At 46.8% G+C, this 24339-nt stretch overlaps 1 protein-coding gene across 2 annotated transcripts in view; it reads right to left on the bottom strand.

Annotated features, from left to right (window-relative positions):
• VIL1 (villin 1) overlaps window positions 1–23317 on the bottom strand; it is a 119357-nt gene extending 96040 nt beyond the window's left edge. For both annotated transcript variants that reach the window (XM_069227102.1, XM_069227103.1), the window contains exons 1-2: window positions 23173–23317; window positions 3403–3509 (exon numbers count right to left, since the gene is read on the bottom strand). In XM_069227102.1, coding sequence (XP_069083203.1) covers window positions 3403–3477 — 75 coding nt within the window. In that variant the 5' untranslated portion in view covers window positions 3478–3509; window positions 23173–23317. The remainder of the gene's footprint in view (window positions 1–3402; window positions 3510–23172) is intronic.
• Between the last annotated feature and the right edge of the window lie 1022 nt (window positions 23318–24339).

Raw genomic sequence — 24339 nt, 5'->3', positions numbered from 1 at the left:
CTAGATAAAAAATGCTAAACACCAGAACCCAACTAATGAGCAGAACTCAACAATATGTGCAACCAGGAAAGAATCCAGCCAATTGAATGACCGCTACGGTAGAGCCAACTTGGAAAATAAAGGCAAAACAACCTACAGGTGAGAATCGAACCAACAGAGATTTGGAAACTATAGAATGAATTTCAAAAGGACAACAGTAGCAAACCCAACTACCACAGAGAATTCAACTGATACCTAAAACCAAACGACTGAATTACCATCAGTAATAAGTTAGAAGCTCAGTTGCAAGTCAGCCGTTAGTGGAAATATAACCCAATGTTAAAGCCAAATACAACAGCAAAGCAAAAACTATTTTCAGAAGAGAATTCAGTGAATAGACAGAACTCAACAAGAGAACAACCTCCAAACCAAAGCCCACAAATGCCATTGAAAGGTAGAATCCAAATGCAGAATCAACTCCTAAAACATGGGAGCTGCAATAGAAAGCCCAGCTGATGCCAGTGTCTAGGAAGAAGTTATTTACAGTAAAGAATCATACTGATTTAATAGTACAATTACAAAATCAGTTTCAAAACGAAAGCAGCACTTAACCAATGAGTAAGACTCAACTAAAGAATCAAGTCATAGATGGGATTTACATAAAATCTCAAATGGAACAAAATGGGAGAAAGACAGCCATGTGGATGTACATAATCCACCCATAAAAGCAACTCAAACAACTGGAGAGAAGCTTCATGAAGGATAGACTTAAAGTGAAGCACAATATGACACTACAAACTAAACTTCAAAAGCAAGGTAGAACTGAGATAGAACAGAGAACCCAATCAGTATGAAAAAGCCTAAAATATCAAATCCATAAGTAAGGCAGAAATGGAATCAAAACCATCAGCAGGTTGGGCCTCAACTATAGGTGATAACATAACCAATAGACAAAACCAAGTTACATGCCACCAATCAGGGCAGAACACAACCACCTGAAAGAATACAACTTATAAATACAATTTTACTTGGAGGTGAGTTTAATCTATTGGAGGAAGTCAACACAATACCTCATAATACCACAATACCAACACCACAATAGGTCCCTGATTCTAAGGAGAACGCAATTAGCACACAGTAGCACACAACTGAAAAATGAAATGTTACATGCTAGAACCCAACCAATGGCTAACTTAAACTCTCAATGATGAAAGATATCCATTGCATAACCTAACTATAGAGTAAAAGCCATTAGCAAGACATGTCCATGATACAATACATGGACATAAGTAACCATTGAAGCAGCTCTAACGAGACAATACCCACTGTAGGCAGGAGGCTAATCAATGATACAGTTAAACTACAGAATAAACCTGCAACAAGACAGGGCCCTGTTCATATTATCAACACCAACACAGAGATGAACCAAACTAAATGAAGGATAACAATTAAAGAATGTAATCAAAACTAGACCCAACTGTAGCACAAATACAGAGAAGAGAAACCAGTTTATGGGAAGAACACATTTGCAGTTTCAGTTCTATCAAGTAGGCAGGACCTAGCTCAGTTACGGCAGAGAATCCAAGTGTCTGGTAATGTTAGCCCCAAATGGAAGTTGGAGCCATCATCAGAAGGGTAAAAAGTGACAGGTGGAATTCTTCTAGAGTGTAAACCCGACTGGCGAAGAACTCAACTACAGACAGGAATTAAACTAATGTGTAGAATGCAACCAGTGGGCAGAATTTAACTACCAAATCAGTTCTAGTAGGAAAGATCGTAGTCACAGAAAAAATATTGTGGATACAATTTTGAGATCCAAATGTTGAGAAGGTACTTGCATATAGGCAAGGGTAGATTTACTATTCTATTCTGCCACGGACAGCATACGTACAGGCAAGTGTGGATTTACTATTCCTAACTTCCGCGGAGCACATGCGTATGGGCAAGTGTAGATTCCTCCTTGGGAGTTAAGAATAGTCTTGCCTGTCTGCTCTTACCTTCTTGTTATTTTGTCTTCGATCTCTATTTTGTCCATGATATTTTGATATCATAATGTTTCTGTAGACAATATTTCGACATACAACACAACGCTTTGCGGCCACCAAATACAAAATGTAACCTTCTTGTTCAGAAATCTCACAATATTAAACCAGATGTGAGCACCCTAGTTTAAACTGATGAAAGCTATATTTTGTGAAAAGCTATAAGTAAGGCCCCCGGTCTCTGTTCTTCAGAACCCAAGACCTTCTGCGAAGATTTCGGGAACAAGTGGGTCTTATGTCAAACTTGCTATGTAAATAAAATTGGAGCTAATACAACTTTATGGACAAGAGCAAACCATTCAAAAAATTAAAACCAAAAAGTAGGAAAAGACTGCCTCTGTGTTTACGCTTCTTCACCTCAGCGATTTCTAATGGTGGAAGCTCTCGCTCTACAAAGCTAGTTAACCTTTGTTGCGCCATTTCTCCCACTTTTTACAGAAAATGACCCAACTTGAGAAGTATATTAGCTCAAAGGTAAGCCCATGCATGGAATCCAAGATAGTTGAAACATGGATGCAGGCTCTAGCTGCAGTCACTAGCAGTGCTGTTGAGTGAAAAGGGAGGTTGGAAGGGCTGTAAGACACATCGTGCTTGCTGCACCTGCCAAAAGGGCAATACCTCCTTGAACATGAGAAAGCATCAGGGCTTAACTGTGACTTAGACATATTGTATAAGGTAGTCGCTTCAGATGGAAGTTGGTAGACACTTAGCCACACAGTTTTTATATGTAATATGTTATGTAATGATCGTTTGTTGAATTTCTGCCATTTGTACGGTCCTCTAGCCCTTACGGAGTTGTGTCCCCTATCACGGTTCTAGAAAACCGAGTCATGGTTGTCTGTGGACACTGAGTTTAGCATTGTTTAGTAATTAATTGAATTTGTAGGCCTAGCACTGATGAAACTGACCCATCTGATGTTTAGTGATGGTTGATACTGAACAACAGCCGTCTGGACTGTGTCACTGACTTGCATTATGTGCATGGATGTGTGCTGAAGGACTTTGATTTGTTCTGTTGGCTGAAAGGTTTCCAGTGATCAGGTTATTTATGGTGGTTGTTCGGTTAGGAGCCATTCCTAGCAGGTTACATGACTGCAGGTTGGGTTGGTATATCTGAGGTGACATTTCCTGGATGGTTGGTAAATAGCTTGGTGAGAGATTGTGGATGTGATGTTGGGCTGTGCCAGTGGTTAGCTTGGTGCCATGACATCTGCATGATGGTGCCAGGGAGGCGTGTCTGCTTTGTTCTGTTGTTGTAGGGCAAATACTGGGTGTGACAATTAGTCAGATACATGGCTTTGGTGCCACCCTGGTGGCCAGGAGGCTACAAGGATCTGCACTGCAGAGAGGACTTGAGGGAAGCATTGATGCCTTACAGTACCTCTATCCTCCATATCTGGATCCCCGGAGTGGTCTTGTTCAGAGATTTTGTGACAGCGGCGCTGAGTTCTGTCATGCTGAAGGTAGATCAGGGCAGCAGGTGATGATCTGAATATGAAAACAGCTTAAATAAATTAGAAGCACTGCGCAGCAGAAATAATAGAGACAACATAATAACACAGACCAGTGTTACAGCAACCAATGCAGCATAAACAGGCAATCAGCGCAATGCCGAGTGGTCTTTAACAGGATGATGCACGCGATGGAGTCCTGGCTACATAATTTCTAAAACGCAGCAAAGTTATGAGGCTCACTGTGAGAAACTGGGTTGTTGGTTGAGTGGGTTGTTAACCCTGCTCAATCAACAGCCACAATCCCTGTCAGGATGGACCACAAAGGTCACTAAATTAACCTGTGCTTAACCCTCTGGCAGCTTGTCACAAAAGCAGTGAGGCATAACTAAGAGGAAATCTGTAACATATTTATGCCGCACACAAATAGTAATAAACTGAAAACACAACACAAAAATAAACCCACCTCAATTTAGATTTTTTTTTACATCTTAGTAAATTATTTGACGCCAAAACAACAACAATCCAATCAGTAGAACTGGAGTAATTAATTTTTAAAGTTTAAGTTAAAACTTGCACCTAAAAGATGAAAGCCCCAACTACGAACATATAATTGTACAAGACTGTGTCAAAGTTGAAAAATATGTTCGACTGCAATGGAGCGAAGGTCGTATACAAGAAGTGGAACGGGCTCAGTCATCTCTTACCTTCAGGCTTAGAGGAAATTTCAACAAAAATGTCCTGAGAAAGTTGGAACATTAATGGAGCAAGGCTGCAGGTGGTATCTGAGGAGGAGGTGTTGTCCTCGGGGAGCCGCCGGAAGAAGTCGCTGTGAAGATCTGCACGTTCGGAATTAGCTTCTTTGAAAATCTCCAGCAGGACGAGGCTGCAGGCTGTAGCCAACGAGGGCTTCACAAGGACAGGAACCCCTTCTGGGAAGAACCATTAAATAGGATTTGCTGCTGCGGAGAAGAACATAGTGGAAGGTGCTCCAAAGTCAGGCCGACTGGCGATGCACCTTGGACGGATAGATGAGCAGGTTGGTCCCGTTTTCGTTTTCGGTTCTCAGAGCAATTTTTAGCCAGAAATGTTTGGGTTTGGCTATCTGGGCACCTTTTGCACCACTATCAAGAGTCCAGGACTGAAGGGGTGCCACTTGAGGGGGGGGGGGTTAGGACTCACTCAGGATAAGTTCGGGTGCAGGTTCCAGATGGTTGTCCCTGAGCCTCTGAAGAGGAGGCCAGCCAGCTAGCCCATGGAGTTACTAAGTTGTTCAGGGTTCAAGAAGTGGAACAGGACTCAAGCAGCAGAGCAGGCCTCTGAGAGTTCAAATCAGGCTGCTTCAGACAGCAAATTAGTCCTTCCAGCTATAGCAGAGCAGTCCTCTGAAGCATATAGCAGACTACAGTAGCAGTCAGTCCTCTCAGAGTCCTTCTGCATGTCCGCAAAGTGAACAGAAGAGTGGGTCTCACTGTCCTATTTTTTATACCTGGTGCCTTCTTTGAGGGAGAAGTTTCTAGAGAATCCCCTCTGAAGTCCTTGGAATTCCCTGCCTCCCCTGCCCTGGCTCTAGCCCGGTTGCCTAAACAATGCAGTGGTGTGAAGTCCTTTGTTTGAAGGCAGGGCACAGCCTATTGATTTGCAAGTGGGGATGTGGCCTGCTCCACCCGCCATCCTGCCAATGATGGCCCAATCAGGCACAGCTAATCCATCTATTGTGTGACTGTCTGGGAGGAATAAACAAAGTGCAACTGACACCTAGCCATGTGACCCAGGAACAGGAGGCAGGCACCAAACAGGGCAAGTAAATGCCAGCTTTCTAAAAGTGGCATTTTCAAAATTCTGACTTAAAATCCAACTTTACCATTAAAGAGGATTCTAAATTACAATTTCTCAAACACTAATCATACAATCCTTACCTTCTCCCAATCAAATGTTAGCACTTACTAACTGTAGTAAGGCAAACCATTGTTATCCCTTGGGAGAGATAGGTCTCACATTAGTGGAAAACAACTGTAAGAGTTTTTCACTACAAGGATATGTAAAACGTCAAGTACATGTGCAGCCTTTTAATTACAATCCACCCTGTCCTAGGGGCAGCTTAGGATGTATCCTAAGGGTGACATATGTAATAAAAAGGGGCGGGGCTAAGGCTACACAAGGGGGTAATTTTACCAAGTTGGATTGTCAGTTTAGTTTAAAACTGCATTCAGGCTGCAATTACAGGCCTGGGACATGTTTTGGAGGGTTACTTAAGTGGGTGGTACAATTAGTGCTGCAGGCCCACTAGTAGCATTTACTTTACCAGCCCTGGGTATATGGTAATCACTGTACTAGAGACATATAAGTAAATGAAATATGCCAATCAGGTGTAAGCCAGTTTGGCATGTTTTAGGAGTTAGCACAAGCACGTTAGCACTGGTTAGCAGTGGTAGTGTGCAGAGTCCTAAGGGCAACAAAAACGAATTCAGCAAAAATAGGAGGGGTGAAGGCAAACGTTTCCTTTGTTTTATCAACAGGACAACTCTCTATCACTCCTTGCCCATCTGTAGGAGACCCAAGTGTTTCCTAAAGTCTATTGAAAGGCGTGAGGTAGGGTGGAGAAGAGATGAGGGATCTGTAAAATTTTATAAAACACAAATAACTAAAAGAGTAAAACACCACAAAATAAATTAACAAAAATAGGCAACTAACCTGTAGGCTCAATTTTCACACACACAAAAAGCACAACATAAGTGCACAAAGAGCCCTTTCTTGCCAGGAGATCATAAGCATCGGGAGAGGTGACATTAAGAACGAAATACATGTACTTGGTATAAAGCCATTTGTGAATATAGTCCAAGGCTGAGCAGATGTTAGACTTAATGCAGAATGATGCATCTGTATGCACAGCCAGGTTGCAGACAGGTCCACGTGTTGCAGTCAGTTCATAGTCAGACATGTGTGCTGACAAATAAGGTGCAGTCCTGCTGCCTGCAGCAGCTGATAGTCTAGGAGTCCTGAGGCATGGAAACAAAAGACAGACTGTGCTGTTGTATGTTGATTATGGCTACTCAACCATATGCTAAGCTTTAAGCATCTGGTGCTCTGCAGGGTTGGAGAAACGCAGACTCTCTTCCTGTGGAGCCCCCACATTCAAACAAGAATGTTACATGAATCAAGCCTTCCCTGGAAGCACAACAAGCATTTGCAACTCTCTTCCCCAGCCCTTCACAGTCCTGGCACTCAGGCTCCGTCGCACTTTGGACAGGATTACGATCGACCCTGCACGTGCAAGTCTCCTGGGCTACACCCTGCGGTTTTAGCACCTTTACACGGTTTTGCTTCAATATTTGTTTGTGCCCTTTGTTCGAAATGTTTTCCTGCATGTCTCTCTCAGGTGGATACTCTCTTCAGGTGGCTGATCTCTCTCAGGTAGCTACAGTCTTCGGGTGTCTATTGTCTCTCATGTATATGCAGTCTTCAGGTGTCTACTGTCGCACAGGTGGATACTGTCTTCAGGTGTCTGTGCTCTCTCAGATAGATGCTGTCTTCAGGTGGCTGCTCTCTGTCAGGTAGATGCTGTCTTCAGGTGTCTGCTCTCTTGGGTAGATACTGTCTTCAAGTGTTTGCTGTCTCTCAGGTAGGTGCTGTCTTCAGGTGGCTGCTCTCTCTCAGGTAGCTACAGTCTTCGGGTGTCTATTGTCTCTCATGTATATGCAGTCTTCAGGTGTCCACTGTCGCACAGGTGGATACTGTCTTCAGGTGTCTGTGCTCTCTCAGATAGATATTGTCTTCAGGTGTCTACTATCTCTCAGGTAGCTACAGTTTTCGGGTGTCTATTGTCCCTCATGTATATGCAGTCTTCAGGTGTCTACTGTCGCACAGGTGGATACTGTCTTCGGGTGTCTGTGCTCTCTCAGATAGATGCTGTGTTCAGGTGTCTGCTCTCTCCCAGGTAAATGCTGTTTTTAGGTGACTGCTCTCTCTTAGGTGGATAAAGTCTACAGGTGTTTGCTGTCTACTGTCTCTTGGGTAAATAATGTCTTCAGGTGTGTGCTTTCTCTGAAGTAGAGACTGTCTTCAGGGTCTACTGTCTCTCAGATAGATACTGTCTTCAGGTGTCTACTGTCTCTCAGGTAGATACTGTCTTCACGTGTCTGCTCTCTCTGAAGTAGAGACTGTCTTCAGGGTCTACTGTCTCTCAGGTAGATACTGTCTTCAGGGTCTACTGTCTCTCAGGTAGATACTGTCTTCAGGTGTCTACTGTCTCTCAGGTAGATACTGTCTTCACGTGTCTGCTCTCTCTGAAGTAGAGACTGTCTTCAGGGTCTACTGTCTCTCAGGTAGATACTGTCTTCAGGGTCTACTGTCTCTCAGGTAGATACTGTCTTCAGGTGTCTGCTGTCTCTCAGGTAGATACTGTCTTCAGGTGTCTGCTGTCTCTCAGGTAGATACTGTCTTCAAATGTCAGCTCTGTCTCAGGTAGGTACTGTTTTCAGGTACCAGCTCTCTCAGGTAGATGCTATATTCAGGTGTGGGCTCTCTCTCAGGTAGATGCTGTATTCAGGTGTTGGCTCTCTCTCTCAGGTGGATGCTGTATTCAGGTGTCGGCTCTCTCTCAGGTGGATATACTCTCTTCAGGTATTTGCTGTCTCTCTCAGGTGGATGCTGTATTCAGGTGTTGGCTCTCTCTCAGGTGGATATACTCTCTTCAGGTATTTGCTGTCCCTCTCAGGTAGATGCTGTATTCAGGTGTCGCCTCTCTCTCAGGTGGATGCTGTATTCAGGTGTCGGCTCTCTCTCAGGTGGATATACTGTCTTCAGGTATTTGCTGTCTCTTAGGTAGATGCTGTATTCAGGTGTTGGCTCTCTCTCAGGTGGATATACTCTCTTCAGGTATTTGCTGTCTCGCTCAGGTGGATGCTATATTCAGGTGTCGGCTCTCTCTCAGGTAGATGCTGTATTCAGGTGTCGGCTCTCTCTCAGTTAGATGCTGTATTCAGGTGTCGGCTCTCTCTCAGGTGGATGCTGTATTCAGGTGTCGGCTCTCTCTCAGGTGGATATACTCTCTTCAGGTATTTGCTGTCTCTCTCAGGTGGATGCTATATTCAGGTGTTGGCTCTCTCTCAGTTAGATGCTGTCTTCAGGTGTCGGCTCTCTCTCAGGTGGATGCTGTATTCAGGTGTCGGCTCTCTCTCAGGTCGATATACTGTCTTCAGGTATTTGCTGTCTCTTAGGTAGATGTTGTATTCAGGTGTCGGCTCTCTCTCAGGTGGATATACTGTCTTCAGGTATTTGCTGTCTCTCAGGTAGATGCTGTATTCAGGTGTTGGCTCTCTCTCAGGTGGATATACTCTCTTCAGGTATTTGCTGTCTCTCTCAGGTGGATGCTGTATTCAGGTGTCGGCTCTCTCTCAGGTAGATGCTGTCTTCAGGTGCCAGCTCTGTCTCAGGTAGATGCTTTATTCAGGTGTCGGCTCTCTCTCAGGTAGATGCTGTATTCAGGTGTCGGCTCTCTCTCAGGTGGATGCTGTATTCAGGTGTCGGCTCTCTCTCAGGTGGATATACTGCCTTCAGGTATTTGCTGTCTCTCAGGTAGATGCTGTATTCAGGTGTTGGCTCTCTCTCAGGTGGATATACTCTCTTCAGGTATTTGCTGTCTCTCTCAGGTGGATGCTGTATTCAGGTGTCAGCTCTCTCTCAGTTAGATGCTGTATTCAGGTGTCGGCTCTCTCTCAGGTAGATGCGGTCTTCAGGTGCCAGCTCTCTCTCAGGTGGATGCTGTATTCAGGTGTCGGCTCTCTCTCAGGTAGATGCTGTCTTCAGGTGCCAGCTCTGTCTCAGGTAGATGCTGTCTTCAGGTGTTGGCTCTCTCTCAGGTGGATACTGTATTCAGGTGTCGGCTCTCTCTCACGTAGATGCTGTCTTCAGGTGTCTGCTCTCTGTCGGGTAGATTCTGTCTTCAGGTGTCTGCTCTCTCTCAAGTGGATACTGTCTTCAGGTGTTTGCTCTCTCAGGTAGATACTGTCTTCAGGTGTCAGGTCTGTCTCAGGTAGATGCTGTCTTCAGGTGTCTGCTCTCTCTTGGGTAGATGCTGTCTTCAGGTGTCTGCTCTCTGTCGGGTAGATACTGTCTTCAAGTGTTTGCTGTCTCTCAGGTAGATGCTGTATTCAGGTGTCGGCTCTCTCTCAGGTAGATGCTGTATTCAGGTGTCGGCTCTCTCTCAGGTGGATGCTGTACTCAGATGTCGGCTCTCTCTCAGGTGGATGCTGTATTCAGGTGTTGGCTCTCTCTCAGGTGGATACTGTCTTCAGGAGTCTACTGTCTCTCAGGTAGATGCTGTCTTCAGGTGTCTGCTCTCTCTCGGGTAGATGCTGTCTTCAGGTGTCTGGTCTCTCTTGGGTAGATGTTGTCTTCAGGTGTCTGCTCTCTGTCGTGTAGATACTGTCTTCAAGTGTTTGCTGTCTCTCAGGTAGCTACTGTTTTCAGGTGCCAGCTCTCTCTCAGGTGGATGCTGTTTTCAGGTGTCGGCTCTCTCTCAGGTGAATGCTGTATTCAGGTGTCGGCTCTCTCTCAGGTGGATGCTGTATTTAGGTGTTGGCTCTCTCTCAGGTGGATGCTGTATTCAGGTGTCGGCTCTCTCTCAGGTGGATGCTGTATTCGGGTGTCGGCTCTCTCTCAGGTGGATGCTGTATTCAGGTGTTGGCTCTCTCTCAGGTGGATGCTGTTTTCAGGTGTCGGCTCTCTCTCAGGTGGATGCTGTATTCAGGTGTCGGCTCTCTCTCAGGTGGATGCTGTATTCAGGTGTCGGCTCTCTCTCAGGTGGATGCTGTATTCAGGTGTCTGCTCTCTGTCGGGTAGATACTGTCTTCAAGTGTCTGCTGTCTGTCAGGTAGCTACTGTTTTCAGGTGTCGAATCTCTCTCAGGTAGATGCTGTATTCAGGTGTCTGCTCTCTCTCGGGTAGATGCTGTCTTCGGGTGTCTGCTCTCTGTCGGGTAGATACTGTCTTCAAGTGTTTGCTGTCTCTCAGGTAGCTACTGTTTTCAGGTGCCAGCTCTCTCTCAGGTGGATGCTGTTTTCAGGTGTTGGCTCTCTCTCAGGTGGATATACTCTCTTCAGGTATTTGCTGTCCCTCTCAGGTAGATGCTGTATTCAGGTGTCGGCTCTCTCTCAGGTGGATGCTGTATTCAGGTGTCGGCTCTCTCTCAGGTGGATGCTGTATTCAGGTGTCTGCTCTCTCTCGGGTAGATGCTGTCTTCGGGTGTCTGCTCTCTGTCGGGTAGATAGTGTCTTCAAGTGTTTGCTGTCTCTCAGGTAGCTACTGTTTTCAGGTGCCAGCTCTCTCTCAGGTGGATGCTGTTTTCAGGTGCCAGCTCTCTCTCAGGTGGATGCTGTATTCAGGTGTTGGCTCTCTCTCAGGTGGATGCTGTATTTAGGTGTTGGCTCTCTCTCAGGTGGATGCTGTTTTCAGGTGCCAGCTCTCTCTCAGGTGGATGCTGTATTTAGGTGTTGGCTCTCTCTCAGGTGGATGCTGTATTCAGGTGTCGGCTCTCTCTCAGGTGGATGCTGTATTCAGGTGTCTGCTCTCTGTCGGGTAGATACTGTCTTCAAGTGTCTGCTGTCTCTCAGGTAGCTACTGTTTTCAGGTGTCGGCTCTCTCTCAGGTAGATGCTGTATTCAGGTGTCTGCTCTCTCTCGGGTAGATGCTGTCTTCAGGTGTCTGCTCTCTCTTGGGTAGATGCTGTCTTCAGGTGTCTGCTCTCTGTCAGGTAGATACTGTCTTCAAGTGTTTGCTGTCTCTCAGGTAGCTACTGTTTTCAGGTGCCAGCTCTCTCTCAGGTGGATGCTGTATTCAGGTGTTGGCTCTCTCTCAGGTAGATGCTGTATTCAGGTGTCGGCTCTCTCTCAGGTGGATGCTGTATTCAGGTGCCAGCTCTCTCTCAGATGGATGCTGTATTCAGGTGTCGGCTCTCTCTCAGGTGGATGCTGTATTCAGGTGTCGGCTCTGTCTCAGGTAGATGCTGTATTCAGGTGTCGGCTCTCTCTCAGGTGGATGCTGTGTTCAGGTGTTGGCTCTCTCTCAGGTGGATGCTGTATTCAGGTGTCGGGTCTCTCTCAGGTGGATGCTGTATTCAGGTGTCGGCTCTCTCTCAGGTGGATGCTGTATTCAGGTGTTGGCTCTCTCTCAGGTGGATACTGTCTTCAGGTATTTGCTGTCTCTCAGGTACATACTTTCTTCAAGGATGGTTGTACGTGATTTGTTATTTGAAAGGCATATGCAGTCTTTAGCCCCTGCCTACCTGTAGGTGGCTGAGAAAATGTGCTTTGATGACAATTGTGAATGCGTTGGGTGGGAAGGTTGGGAAGTCAACCTACGGTAGCGGTAGATTGTTCCTTTAGAATCGCAGTCTACAATCAGGTCCACTCTGAGCAAGAGCCAGTGACCGTCTGGCTCATAACTGATCCCAGGGAATGGCATGAACCAGAGAGTAGGGAAATGCCAAAATGTTAATTCCCAACAAGAGCCCAGAGACCTTCCCCAATGCCTGATATCAGTTCGAAGGTGTTTAGTTCCAATGGTTAATTCCCATCAAGAGCAGCTGCTTGATATTCCTTCGTATCCGGGATATGGGCACCTGAGGATGGTCTGGGTCTAGACTGACCACCACTGAGCAGTTTACCTGCTCCGTGGACTCTGGTAAATTGATCACATGTTCACCACTCAAATTAACTCATCTGTCCCTATACTAATCTATCAATAATACTTTTGGGGTTCCAGAGTAGTGTACTCGCTGAAAAGTGCTTTGATGCCTCATCAGGGGTAGTAAGCGCTATATACATAGAATTACAGTTACTTGTGTTCTCGTCCATGAGTGTACCAAAGAATGAGAAGCTGAACATGACATCTTCTTCAGCTGGCGTGTGAGCGATTGTCTGTGGCTAGGTCTAACACCAAAGGTTGGATGCCATCTTTTCATGCTGGAAGTTGGGATTGAGAATGCTGCAGGTTTGGAAGCTCCCAAGCACTGTGCAAACCTTAGGCTCTTCCCTGAGCTCAATGAAGATATGAACATTTGGGCAGAACTGAAGAGCAAACAGACACTTTATTATTACTGGTATTATAACTATTTTTTATATTTTTTAGAAGAATGCATTATTGAACAAATTGACCCATTGGCCTCTCCCAAAGGATCAATGTCTTAACGCTCATAGGAGGGGATTGCTTGCATCTACTGTCCTCTACAGAATAGTCTATGATTGCCCTTCAGCTACCATGATCACAGCACAGCCTGATTAATTCCTAATTGATAATGAACTTAGTAAATAAACAACTCTATCCCAGAAATAATTAACTTGTAGAGAAACGTGAATATCCCTCAACTTGATGATTTCTCCCAACCAGAGTCAAGAGATGACCTTTCAGCCCACCTTGGCAAGAGGTTGATCTTTGCACTGGACATCCTCATAGACATCTCCACACTCCACACACAAGAAGAGTCCAGCAAATATCAATTATCATTTCCCACATAGCGCAGATCACCCCCTACACTTGAGAGGTAAAGCTAGAGCGGTGGGAAAAAGCTGGAACACACCGAAATTGCTTTCTGGTGGCACTGCACGTAGAGTACACTATAAATTAATGTCATCATCATTATAAACATTATTTTGGCAAATCAGCCATAAAAGAGCAGTTTTAAAATAACCAGTTTCAGTAAAACATTACAACACAATAAATAAATAAAAAACATAGTGCAATCGGTTGTAAAATACTGAAAAACAATGGTAAAAAAAGAAAAATTACAGTATGGCTAAAAATACCAAGCATTAATACCATTCTCGATAAGTAAAAGCAGAGCAGAAAGTTAATCAGCGAGTTGGGGGGACACAAAAGGACAACTCTGGGGACACATTACCGAGTGCTCAATTGGGTTAGATGGTTGCTGCTTCTACTGTTAGGAAACAAAATCTCCACCTCATGCACCACATACTTAGTAGAAATCTTGAAGGAACCGGGAGTAGTCCTAGTTAACAAAGTACTCGGTTTGTACTGTAATTCTTCTTAAGGACTATCTGGGATAAATACAGAAACCTCCTCAGGGGCCTCTCACAGGGTATTGCTACCTTTCACACTCAGGAATTCACCCACATACTTCATCCAGGGTAGATTTCTTGACCCGGGTCGCTTGAGGTATTTCCTCCACCCCTAATCAATAGCACTCCAATTCTGGGATGGTCCAGATCTCGCTCCAATATAAAATTGGTCTGATATCCACCCATCGATGATTGATCGGAGTCCAACCTAGGAGGCAGCGGAGGGGTACTAACAGGAAGACTGAACAATTGTCACAGAAATCGATTTTCTGCGACCTCAAGAGCTTTTAAGTCCTTGTGGCCCCAAAGCTCTGCACCACAAAGGGCAGCCCCCCGGGGTTGATGGTTAAATCCTTGTATTATGGGGAGACTGGTCTTGAGTATGAGCCCAACTGGTCTTTAAGTAGCCCTCCAATATGGTGTTCCAGGCTTACTCTGCTCTTTGAGATGTGAGAGGCACATCCCATTTGCTCTGTAGGGGCAACCCCTAGATATTCAATAGTGTGAACCCTCTCAAGAGGGATTCCCATCAATATAGTGTTGGTTCTAGTTGCTGGATGGGGATTAAGCACCATGCATTTTGTTTTTGATACATTAACTTCTAAGCCCCTCCTCACACAGAAACTACTGAACCTGTCTAAAATGTTCTGTAACCCCATCGGGGACTTGGACAGGAGAAGCATGTCATCTGCGAACATCAGTGCTGGCATCTTCATGTTGGTTAGACGTGGGGCATCGCTATTGCCTGAGCTAAGATGGTCTTTCAGGTCGTTGATATGCAGCATGAACAGGTTTGGGGCGAGAACACAACCCTGCCTCACCATCTTTTAATGGGGAAAGGCTCAGTCACTTCACCCAGCCGGCCACACGTAACCAGAGCATGTAACCTTACAATCATTGCAAGAAGATATTCCGGCATCCCCATCTTAGCTAGCACTTGCCACGGTGTGGCCCTGGGGATCAGATCAAAGGCTGATTGCAGATCCACAAACACCACATATAGCCGGCCATCCTCAAGGACCGCATATTTCCAATATAACATCTGGAACCTAAACACCTGGTCAGTGGTGGAGGTGCCATCACGGAAGCCAGCTTGCAAAGGGTCGAGTACATCATTAGCCTCCATCCAGTCTTGTAGTCTATCTAGTATAATTCTTCAAAACAGCTTCCGCGAGCTGTCAATACGGCTAATAGGCCAGTAATTGGCAGGTTAAAGAGGAGATTCCTTTTTATAAATAGGTATAATTTCAGCACCTGTCCAAGATGGCAGAGTAGGGGTACCTGCCATGATGACATTTAAATATAATGTAAAATAGGGAGCCCAAACATCAATCTCAAAGAGAAACAAATCACTAGGGATCTTGTCAATCCCTGGCACTTTATTGGCCATCACTCTGTTAATTGCTTCTCGAACTTCCTGGATCATAATAACTGGAAAATCTAAGATGGTTTTTGCCTTCTCCGAGCCAATTACTGGAATTGCCAACTCAGCTGGTTCAGGGGAACCATCACCCGCAACCCCTCCCACTGAATATAGGCCCGAGAAGTGCCCTACCCAATCAACAGCAGAAATATTATACTGTATGGGGCAGTGACCATTCCTGCTCCCTGTAGCTACTAACTTCCAGAAGGTCTGATGGTCACCCTTTTTTGTAGCAACCAGTAAGTCATTCCTTTCCCTACGATCACACTCCCTTTTTGCTTTTGCAATAACCTTCTTATATACTGCCTAAGTGAAATCTGCATTTTATCCTCCTGTTTTTATCGAATTGAGCAATTCTACTTTCGCTGCTCTACAAGATCAATTAATCCAAGTGGGTAGTTTTCTTCTTGTGTCCACCGGCTTGTCTTCCACAGTAAATAGATTCCTCAAACAGGTGCTTTTGGGAGACCCCTATCGACAAGGGGAGCACACCTAAAGTCGAAACCAAATCCTGCCTAAATTATACTGCATAAGATACTAAAGGGAGTGTTTCCAAATCTGCATCACTGAGACTGAAAACATGCTCAAAGAATGATTTTATAGCTCCAAAAATCTGGTGACCCCCCAACCAACTTTCAAGCATTATGGAGCTTTCCAACAATTGTTGCAACAACTTCTCATCCTCTATCATCAACAAAATTACAGAGCTATGATGCATCATCACTCGCCTGCCCAGCGGCTTGAGGATACCATCCCACCAGCACCTCCTTGGCCCACTTTCTCTGAATTTACACCAGCCACCGAAGATGAATTTTGGAAAATATTGATGACCTTCAAAAATGTATTCCCATCCTGGGACTTATGTAAGTCTAAAGTGTCCTCCAGGGGTATTCCCACATTGCTGCCATTCATCATCATGCTAATCAATACCTCCATCTCCACCGGACTAGTCTGTCAATTCTTACGCATGCACTCATCATGCCTGTCCTCAATAACACTTCAGCGGATCCCGACAATTTTACCTGCTAAAGACTAATCTCAACTCTACCTTGTCTAGATTCTACATTGAAAACTGTGGTCCCTTGTCCTCTCGTTGGAATGAGATGGCCTCATCTAACCTGACTAGCGCTGTTCTTTGACGCACAGCCTCCTGTTTCCCCTACGCCTCCCTCACCCGGTTAGCGTCATTTATTTTGATGCTAATTGGACCTTAGCGCCGGCTAGCGTCATTCCTTAAATATAATGCCCGGCTGGCAGGAATGGCAGTAGCTGCTAGTGCTAACACAGGTTTGCATCAAAAAGTATAAATCAGGGTCTTGATTCCTATGAGACAGGACATCACAAGTGGACGGATGGTACACAACACCACTTCAAGCGAGGATGCAAGTTAAACTCCTAAAGCCGTTCCATCACGAGGTCTGTCCTCACACTCTACTGATGCCTCTCCCAGGGCCTGATTCACAAAGAGCCTCCGCAGTCGCGGCTGAGACCCGCGGTCACGGCAGAGGTCACGCACTCACAGCAGAGGTCACGCACACACGGCAGGACCTCGGTACTAGAGTTTCGTATTGAGGAGGTCCCGCCACGGGTGCAGGACCCGCTCTAGACTGCGGGCCTCCGCTGCGACTGCTTTATTATCAGCGTACACGGTTAACATTTTGGCATTGCTGCCAACTTTCTGTAAGTAATAGCCCTGCCGATTTATCTGACCTCGGGAGCTCAGAGGCCACCACCAATGGCTTACAGAGCTTTAGAAGACACAAATAATACAAAATAAAATAAATAACATGACAACAATAATAATAATAATGATAATAACAATAATATCAATACTACTACTACTAATAATAATAATAGTATTAATAATAGTAATACTACCAATAATACTGCTAATAATAATAATAATAATAATAACAGTAGTAATAATAATAATGACAATAGCAACAATAGCAACAATAATAATAGTAATAATGATAATAACAGTTATAATAATGATAATAATAATAATAATAATAATAATACGAACAATTATTATAATAACAGCAACAATACTAATAATAACAATAATGGTAATGATAATAATGATAATACTAATCGTGATATAATTGATGTTATTATATTGTTGCTGACGCTGTTACTTGTATTAGCACCACTACTACTGTTACTACTAGTGCTACCCTGGACCTCACACAGAACTTTTCTGAAGTTATACAGGGCAGCGCCTCGAAGGCCCACACCAAGGCAGGGGCACCAAATGTAAATGGACTCGGGGAGGCGCTGCGGTTACATGTATGGCCCCAGCGATCATATTTTAAAGTATTCTGAAGATGTCCATACAGTCGTAAACGGATTAAATTAAACCTTCACAACAGGTTCATACATATTTGCACAGTTTCCCGTTGTCCACGCACCGTGTGAGTTTTTATTTTGCTGCCAGAATAATAATCTTGCTCGGTTTCCAGATCGAAGGGGAGAACGGCAGGTGCTTTTGTTTTTAACAAACAGATAAACCGGAGCTGAATCCTGGTTTGTGCTCGACTCATAATCTGGACTTTTAGGGCCTGATGTATCAAGTGTTTTTGCATTCGCAAAAATGCCTTTCATTATATATGAAAGGTATTCGCTATGCAATTTTAAGGAATCGCTAAAATAGCCCGTTTAGAGAGTCGCAAATTGTGATTCTCTGAATAAGAAATCGCAAATAAGGAATCCTTATTTGCGATTTCTAAACCACATGTATCAAGCTTTTCCTTAATGCGAATTGGGCATTTAGGAATCGCTATTACCACCAAGTGAAACTTGGTGGTAACCATGTGCAAATTTTAGAAATGCATTAAAAATGCATTTTTACAATTTACATGTAACGCACACATGCCCCTTCGGCATGTGTGCGCATTACATGTCCTGAAACATTTTTTGGGGTGCAGCAGAGGGGGCGTTAGGCCCCTAGCACCCTGGGGTTTTGCATTTCCTAAATTGAGAATTCCAGTTCCTACAGGCCCATAGGTGCAAATGGGATCAGAATCGCTATTTGCGATTCGGTAATAGCATTTGCGATTTTTTAGAAATCGCTATTACCGAATCGCAAATATGATACATACCTTTTTACGAATCAGAAATAGCGATTTCTTAAAAATCGTTATTAGAGAATCGCAAAGTGGTTTCTTCATACATCTGGCCCTTAGTGTTTACTCCCACATACCTCTACCTGCTAATTTTACATCCTCCTAACTTTACTATCCCCCATTCACCCTCAAATACCTTTAACTCCCAGACCTTTCACCTGCACTTTCACACCCCCAAGCCTTAGCGTCCCCACTTTTACCTTCCACTTTCGCCTTCCTCTTCCTTTACTGCCCTCCTCTTACCTCCCTATAATTTACCTCCCCTACCCTCATCTCCACATACCTTTGTTGCCACACTTTTACCTTCCGATGTCTGAACTTCTCCCCACTTACCTCACAATATAGTACCCCCGCAACTTTACCTCCGCACACATCTCCTTCCTTCCCTTTGCACCCCTACTCCTCACCTATCCACAGTGCTACCTCCCGGTGCCTTTACCTCCTCACTTGTACCTCCCCGTGCCTTTACTGCTGCCTTTACGTCTTCACACCACCTTCCCCTTTCTTTATCTCATCCGCCCACTTTCACCTCCCCATACAATTCTTTGACTTCTGGGAGCTATGGAAGTCTATTTCTGTGGCGCAGGACAGAGCAGTTTGATTGCCCTTGTTCTACTTAGGTGTTTTAAGTTTCAAAGCGCTATAGTACTCATTTTCCTAGTCTTGTGCTAGTCGCCCTTCTAGCTGTACAGCTCAGGGCTGTCACAGAACTCACGCTTCCGCTTTAGTGCACTGAAAGGGGTGTTCAGGGCGCTTCAGAGTGACAGGGCAAAACATGTCTGTGATGGTCGAACAACTTTGAGAGACGTCTTTCTTTCTTGGAGTCCCTGACACCCACAAAGTGGGCGGTCCTTAGTAAATGTGAGTATCTTCTGTGCGTGCTTTGATTCTGAGCTGAGACCTGATTAATGGGGCAGAAATTCACTGTTGTCTTTGTGTCTCTGAAAGCACTCTCCCAAGCGTGGGCACTGAGAGTCAGAACTGCTTCCAGGCGCATGATGTGCAGCGAATCATTTAAAAGGATCTCATTCACTCCTCAACGATCAAAGGATCAATAAATGGCCGGTTAAAGGTTACAACTAAACCCAGTCAGTTCTGCTTCCATGTTATTCGCTGTTTCTCTGCTGTTATGCACTGCTCTTAGATTTTTTTTATATCTTAGAGTGATAAGCATTTCACCCTCTGATCCCAAACTTTGACCCCTGGAAGGGAAACATCTGCATTCCATGCAGCTCGGCCTTCCTGGGACACACCCGGGTCTGCGGGCTCAGATCTCACCATCTTCAGAAGCGCCTGCGTTTGTTTGCACCTGTAGCCTGAACCCAGCCACGCGCTGTAAGAGCCTGTGCGGGGGATGGGGGCAGATGAGAGACTGTGCAGGACAGGTGTGGCAGGTAACACGGACAGGTGAGAGAGAGGTGCCTGTGCTGGACAGATGTGGCATAGGTACAGTGCAGGTAACGCGGACAGGTGAGAGACTGTGCAGGACAGGTGTGGCAGGTAACACGGACAGGTGAGAGAGACGTGCCTGTGCTGGACAGATGTGGCATAGAGACAGTGCAGGTAACGCAGACAGGTGAGAGAGGTGCCTGTGCTGGACAGATGTGGCATAGGGACAGTGCAGGTAACGCGGACAGGTGAGAGACTGTGCAGGACAGGTGTGGCAGGTAACACGGACAGGTGAGAGAGACGTGCCTGTGCTGGACAGATGTGGCATAGAGACAGTGCAGGTAACGCAGACAGGTGAGAGAGGTGCCTGTGCTGGACAGATGTGGCATAGGGACAGTGCAGGTAACGCGGACAGGTGAGAGACTGTGCAGGACAGATGTGGCAGAGGGACAGTGCAGGTAACGCAGACAGGTGAGAGAGGTGCCTGTGCTGGACAGATGTGGCATAGGGACAGTGCAGGTAACACGGACAGGTGAGAGACTGTGCAGGACAGATGTGGCAGAGGGACAGTGCAGGTAACGCACACAGGTGAGAGAGGAGAGAGTCTGTGCAGGACAGATGTGGCAGAGGGACAGTGCAGGTAACGCAGGCAGATGAGAGAGACGTGCCTATGCTGGACACATGTGTCAGAGGTACAGTGCAGGTAACGCAGACAGGTGAGAGAGGTGTCTGTGCAGGACAGGTGAGGCAGAGGGACAGTGAAGGTAACGCGGGCAGGTGAGAGACTGTGCAGGACAGATGTGGCAGAGGGACAGTGCAGGTAACGCACACAGGTGAGAGAGGTGAGAGACTGTGCAGGACAAATGTGGCAGAGGGACAGTGCAGGTAACGCGGACAGGTGAGAGAGAGGTGTCTGTGCAGGACAGGTGAGGCAGAGGGACAGTGCAAGTAATGCACAAAGGTGAGAGAGGTGTCTGTGCCGGATAGGTGTGTCAGAAGAACAGTGCAGGTAACGCAGACAGGGGAAAGACTGTGCAGGACAGATGTGGCAGAGGGACAGTGCAGGTAATGCACACAGGTGAGAGACTGTGCAGGACAAATGTGAGCAGAGGGACAGTGCAGGTAACGCAGACAGGTGAGAGAGGTGTCTGTGCTGGACAGATGTGGCAGAGGGACATTGCAGGTAATGCACACAGGTGAGAGAGGTGTCTGTGCAGGACAGGTGTGGCTGAGGGACAGTGCAGGTAACGCGGACAGGTGAGAGACTGTGCAGGACAGATGTGGCCGAGGGACAGTGCATGTAACGCAGACAGGTGAGAGAGGTGTCTGTGCTGGACAGATGTGGCCGAGTGACAGTGCATGTAACGCAGACAGGTGAGAGAGGTGTCTGTGCTGGACAGATGTGGAATAGGGACACTGCAGGTAATGCAGACAGGTGAGAGAGGTGTCTGTGCTGGACAGGTGTGGTAGAAGGACACTGCAGGTAACGCAGGCAGGTGAGAGAGAGGTGTCTGTGCAGGACAGATGTGGCAGAGAGACAGTGCAGGTAGTGCACACAGGTGAGAGAGGTGTCTGTGAAGAACAGGTGTGGCTGAGGGACAGTGCAGGTAACGCGGACAGGTGAGAGAGAGGTGTGTGTGCAGGACAGATGTGGCAGAGAGACAGTGCAGGTAACGCACACAGGTGAGAGAGGTGTCTGTGAAGGACAGGTGTGGCTGAGGGACAGTGCAGGTAACGCGGACAGGTGAGAGAGAGGTGTGTGTGCAGGACAGATGTGACATAGGGACAGTGCAGGTAACGCACACAGGTGAGAGAGGTGAGAGACTGTGCAGCACAGATGTGGCAGGTAACACAGTCTGTGCTGGACAGGTGTGGCAGAGGGTCAGTGCAGGTAATGCACACAGGTGAGAGACTGTGGTGGACAGGTGTGGCAGAGGGTCAGTGCAGGTAATGCACACAGGTGAGAGACTGTGCAGGACAGATGTGGCCGAGGGACAGTGCAGGTAACGCGGACAGGTGAGAGAGAGGTGTGTGTGCAGGACAGATGTGGCAGAGAGACAGTGCAGGTAGTGCACACAGGTGAGAGAGGTGTCTGTGAAGGACAGGTGTGGCTGAGGGACAGTGCAGGTAACGCGGACAGGTGAGAGAGAGGTGTGTGTGCAGGACAGATGTGACATAGGGACAGTGCAGGTAACGCACACAAGTGAGAGAGGGGAGAGAATGTGCAGCACAGATGTGGCAGGTAACACAGTCTGTGCTGGACAGGTGTGGCAGAGGGTCAGTGCAGGTAATGCACACAGGTGAGAGACTGTGCAGGACAGGTGTGGCAGAGGGTCAGTGCAGGTAATGCACACAGGTGAGAGACTGTGCAGGACAGATGTGGCCGAGGGACAGTGCAGGTAACGCGGACAGGTGAGAGAGGTGTATGTGGAGGACAGGTATGGCAGAGGGACAGTGAAGGTAACCAGGGCAGATGAGAGAGAGGACATGTACTGATTGCAATGGGACCAGCGCAGGTAACAGGGGCAGGTGAGGAGAGGGACTGCCGAGGTACCGCTGGCAGAGGATAGAGGGTCCTGTGAAGGTAACATGGACAGAGAGTATTCTGCATGCAACACTGGTACAGATCTGAGACAGGTGAATGTGCAGGACAGGTGTGGCAGAGGGACAGTGCAGGTAACGTGGACAGGGGAGAGAGAGGGGCGGTGCAGGTAACAGGTACACATGTGAAGGACCTGACTGTGCAGGTAGCACTCGGACAGGTGAGAGAGAGGGCCTGTGCAGGTAACAGGAACACATGTGAAGGACCTGACTGTGCAGGTAGCACTCGGACAGGTGAGAGAGAGGGGCTGTGCAGGTAACAGGAACACATGTGAAGGACCTGACTGTGCAGGTAACACTCGGACAGGTGACAGAGAGGTGCGGTGCAGGTAACAGGTACACATGTGAAGGACCTGGCTGTGCAGGTAGCACTCGGACAGGTGAGAGAGAGGGGCTGTGCAGGTAACAGGTACACATGTGAAGGACCTGACTGTGCAGGTAGCACTCGGACAGGTGAGAGAGAGGGGCTGTGCAGGTAACAGGTACACATGTGAAGGACCTGACTGTGCAGGTAGCACTCGGACAGGTGACAGAGAGGGGCTGTGCAGGTAACACAGTTATAAGTGTGAAGGACCTGACTGTGCAGGTAACACTCGGACAGGTGACAGAGAGGGGCTGTGCAGGTAACACAGTTATAAGTGTGAAGGACCTGACTGCAGGTAACACTCGGACAGGTGAGAGAGATGGCGCCGCAGGTAAGCCTGGCGTCTCTCTGAAACAGCATTAATACCAGCTGTTTCATACAAACACCTGCCCATTCACCGCTGCAGCATAACATGTTATATACCCAAGCAACACAGCCTTAACCTGTACCTGTGGGCACCAGGTGTGCAGTGGGTATTACCCAGGTAACACAGTCACAGGTGTGCCACCCTCCAGAACCATGCCAGCACGGGCGAAGTAAGGATTTTTTCACTCATATCAGAGTCCCCACAGCCACTCCTCAGAGAGGGACGTAATTCAGGACTAGGGGGCCTCAGTATTACCTTGTGACACCTGGGTACAGGTGACGCACCTGGCCCTGCGTACCTGAGGAATTAAACACACGATTCACAACCAAAGCGGCAAGGCTCCGGAGGCACTTACCTGCGGGTTCTGTTTATGAGTCCGGGGCAGGGAGGGGAAGCGACCCCGCGTCGTCCGTCGACAGGTAGGAAGCCGGAGTCAGCTCGTACCTGTGCCGAGAGTCCTTCCTGCCAGCAAAGGGTGACCTTTGTCCCCTCCTCTGCGCTATCTTACTTCTCCATATAAGGGCACCGTCTCCTTTGAGCACAGCAGGTAGGCTCGGCCAAGGATCTCCTGCAATCCCACGAGAGTTTTCACCTCTTCTTAATTGCCCTCATTACGTTAATTATTATTTCTTGCCTCGGCTCTGCTCAGATTGCTGGTTAGTGTAATCTGTATTGTACATTGAATCAGCTGGGCTCCAACCCAGGCGCTTCAACGCGCGTGAACTCCAAATCCATCATTATTTTATGGGGTTGAAGGCGCTAACTTGTTAAATGCCCCTAAAAGTAAATCACCTTTCAGAGGGATCTTTGGAGGGTGTGGTAAAGGGCGCCATGATGTGCATGCCCATCCATTTACCCACCTCGAACCTACTGTGAAAAGGTGGGGTCGTGGTAGGTCCCAAGGGCCAAGTGAAAGATCTGGGGCTTGAGTGTCCAACTGTGGTGATCTATGGGAGCCCAGGAGGTGTCTATAGCCCTATAGTCTGCTGGAGCTAGGCTATACCAGACATTAAAAGGCCCACTTCGGCTCGGGCCTTTAAAAAGGGAGGGGGACTTCAATGTCCACTGTAGCCCAGCTACGAGGGCTATAAGGCTTTTAGAACATTCTGCCACTAGAGGGCAGAACGTTCTAATAAATAAAACAAAGGCCTCACTGAGCCCGGGGGGATTGAAATCCATAAAAACATTGTAATGTTGACGCTCAGGGCTTCTACCAGCCATTAGAAGCCCAGAGCTAATCCATTGTGTTCAGTTGAGCTCCCAACATTCCAGTGTTCTGCTATAAAATGGTCTTCCACAAACAACCATCCAAACCTCCTGGAGAAATACCCTTCACCCACAAACGACAAGCCTCTAGTCCGCGAGGGATGCTGCAGCCTGTGCGACCAGTCCTAGAGGTTGCGGAACTGCCTACTTTGGACAACATCTTCAACCCCACCACCTTCTATGACCTCTTGTATTGATGGCTGAGCATGATTTATTATGAGCTACATGTTGAATCAGGGACACCGACGAGAACAGC

This window comes from Pleurodeles waltl, chromosome 3_2 (genome assembly GCF_031143425.1).
Source record: "Pleurodeles waltl isolate 20211129_DDA chromosome 3_2, aPleWal1.hap1.20221129, whole genome shotgun sequence".
Classification (NCBI taxonomy): Eukaryota; Metazoa; Chordata; class Amphibia; order Caudata; family Salamandridae; genus Pleurodeles; species Pleurodeles waltl.
Note: the sequence above shows the minus strand (reverse complement) of the source record. Positions and strands in the feature narration are given on the sequence as shown.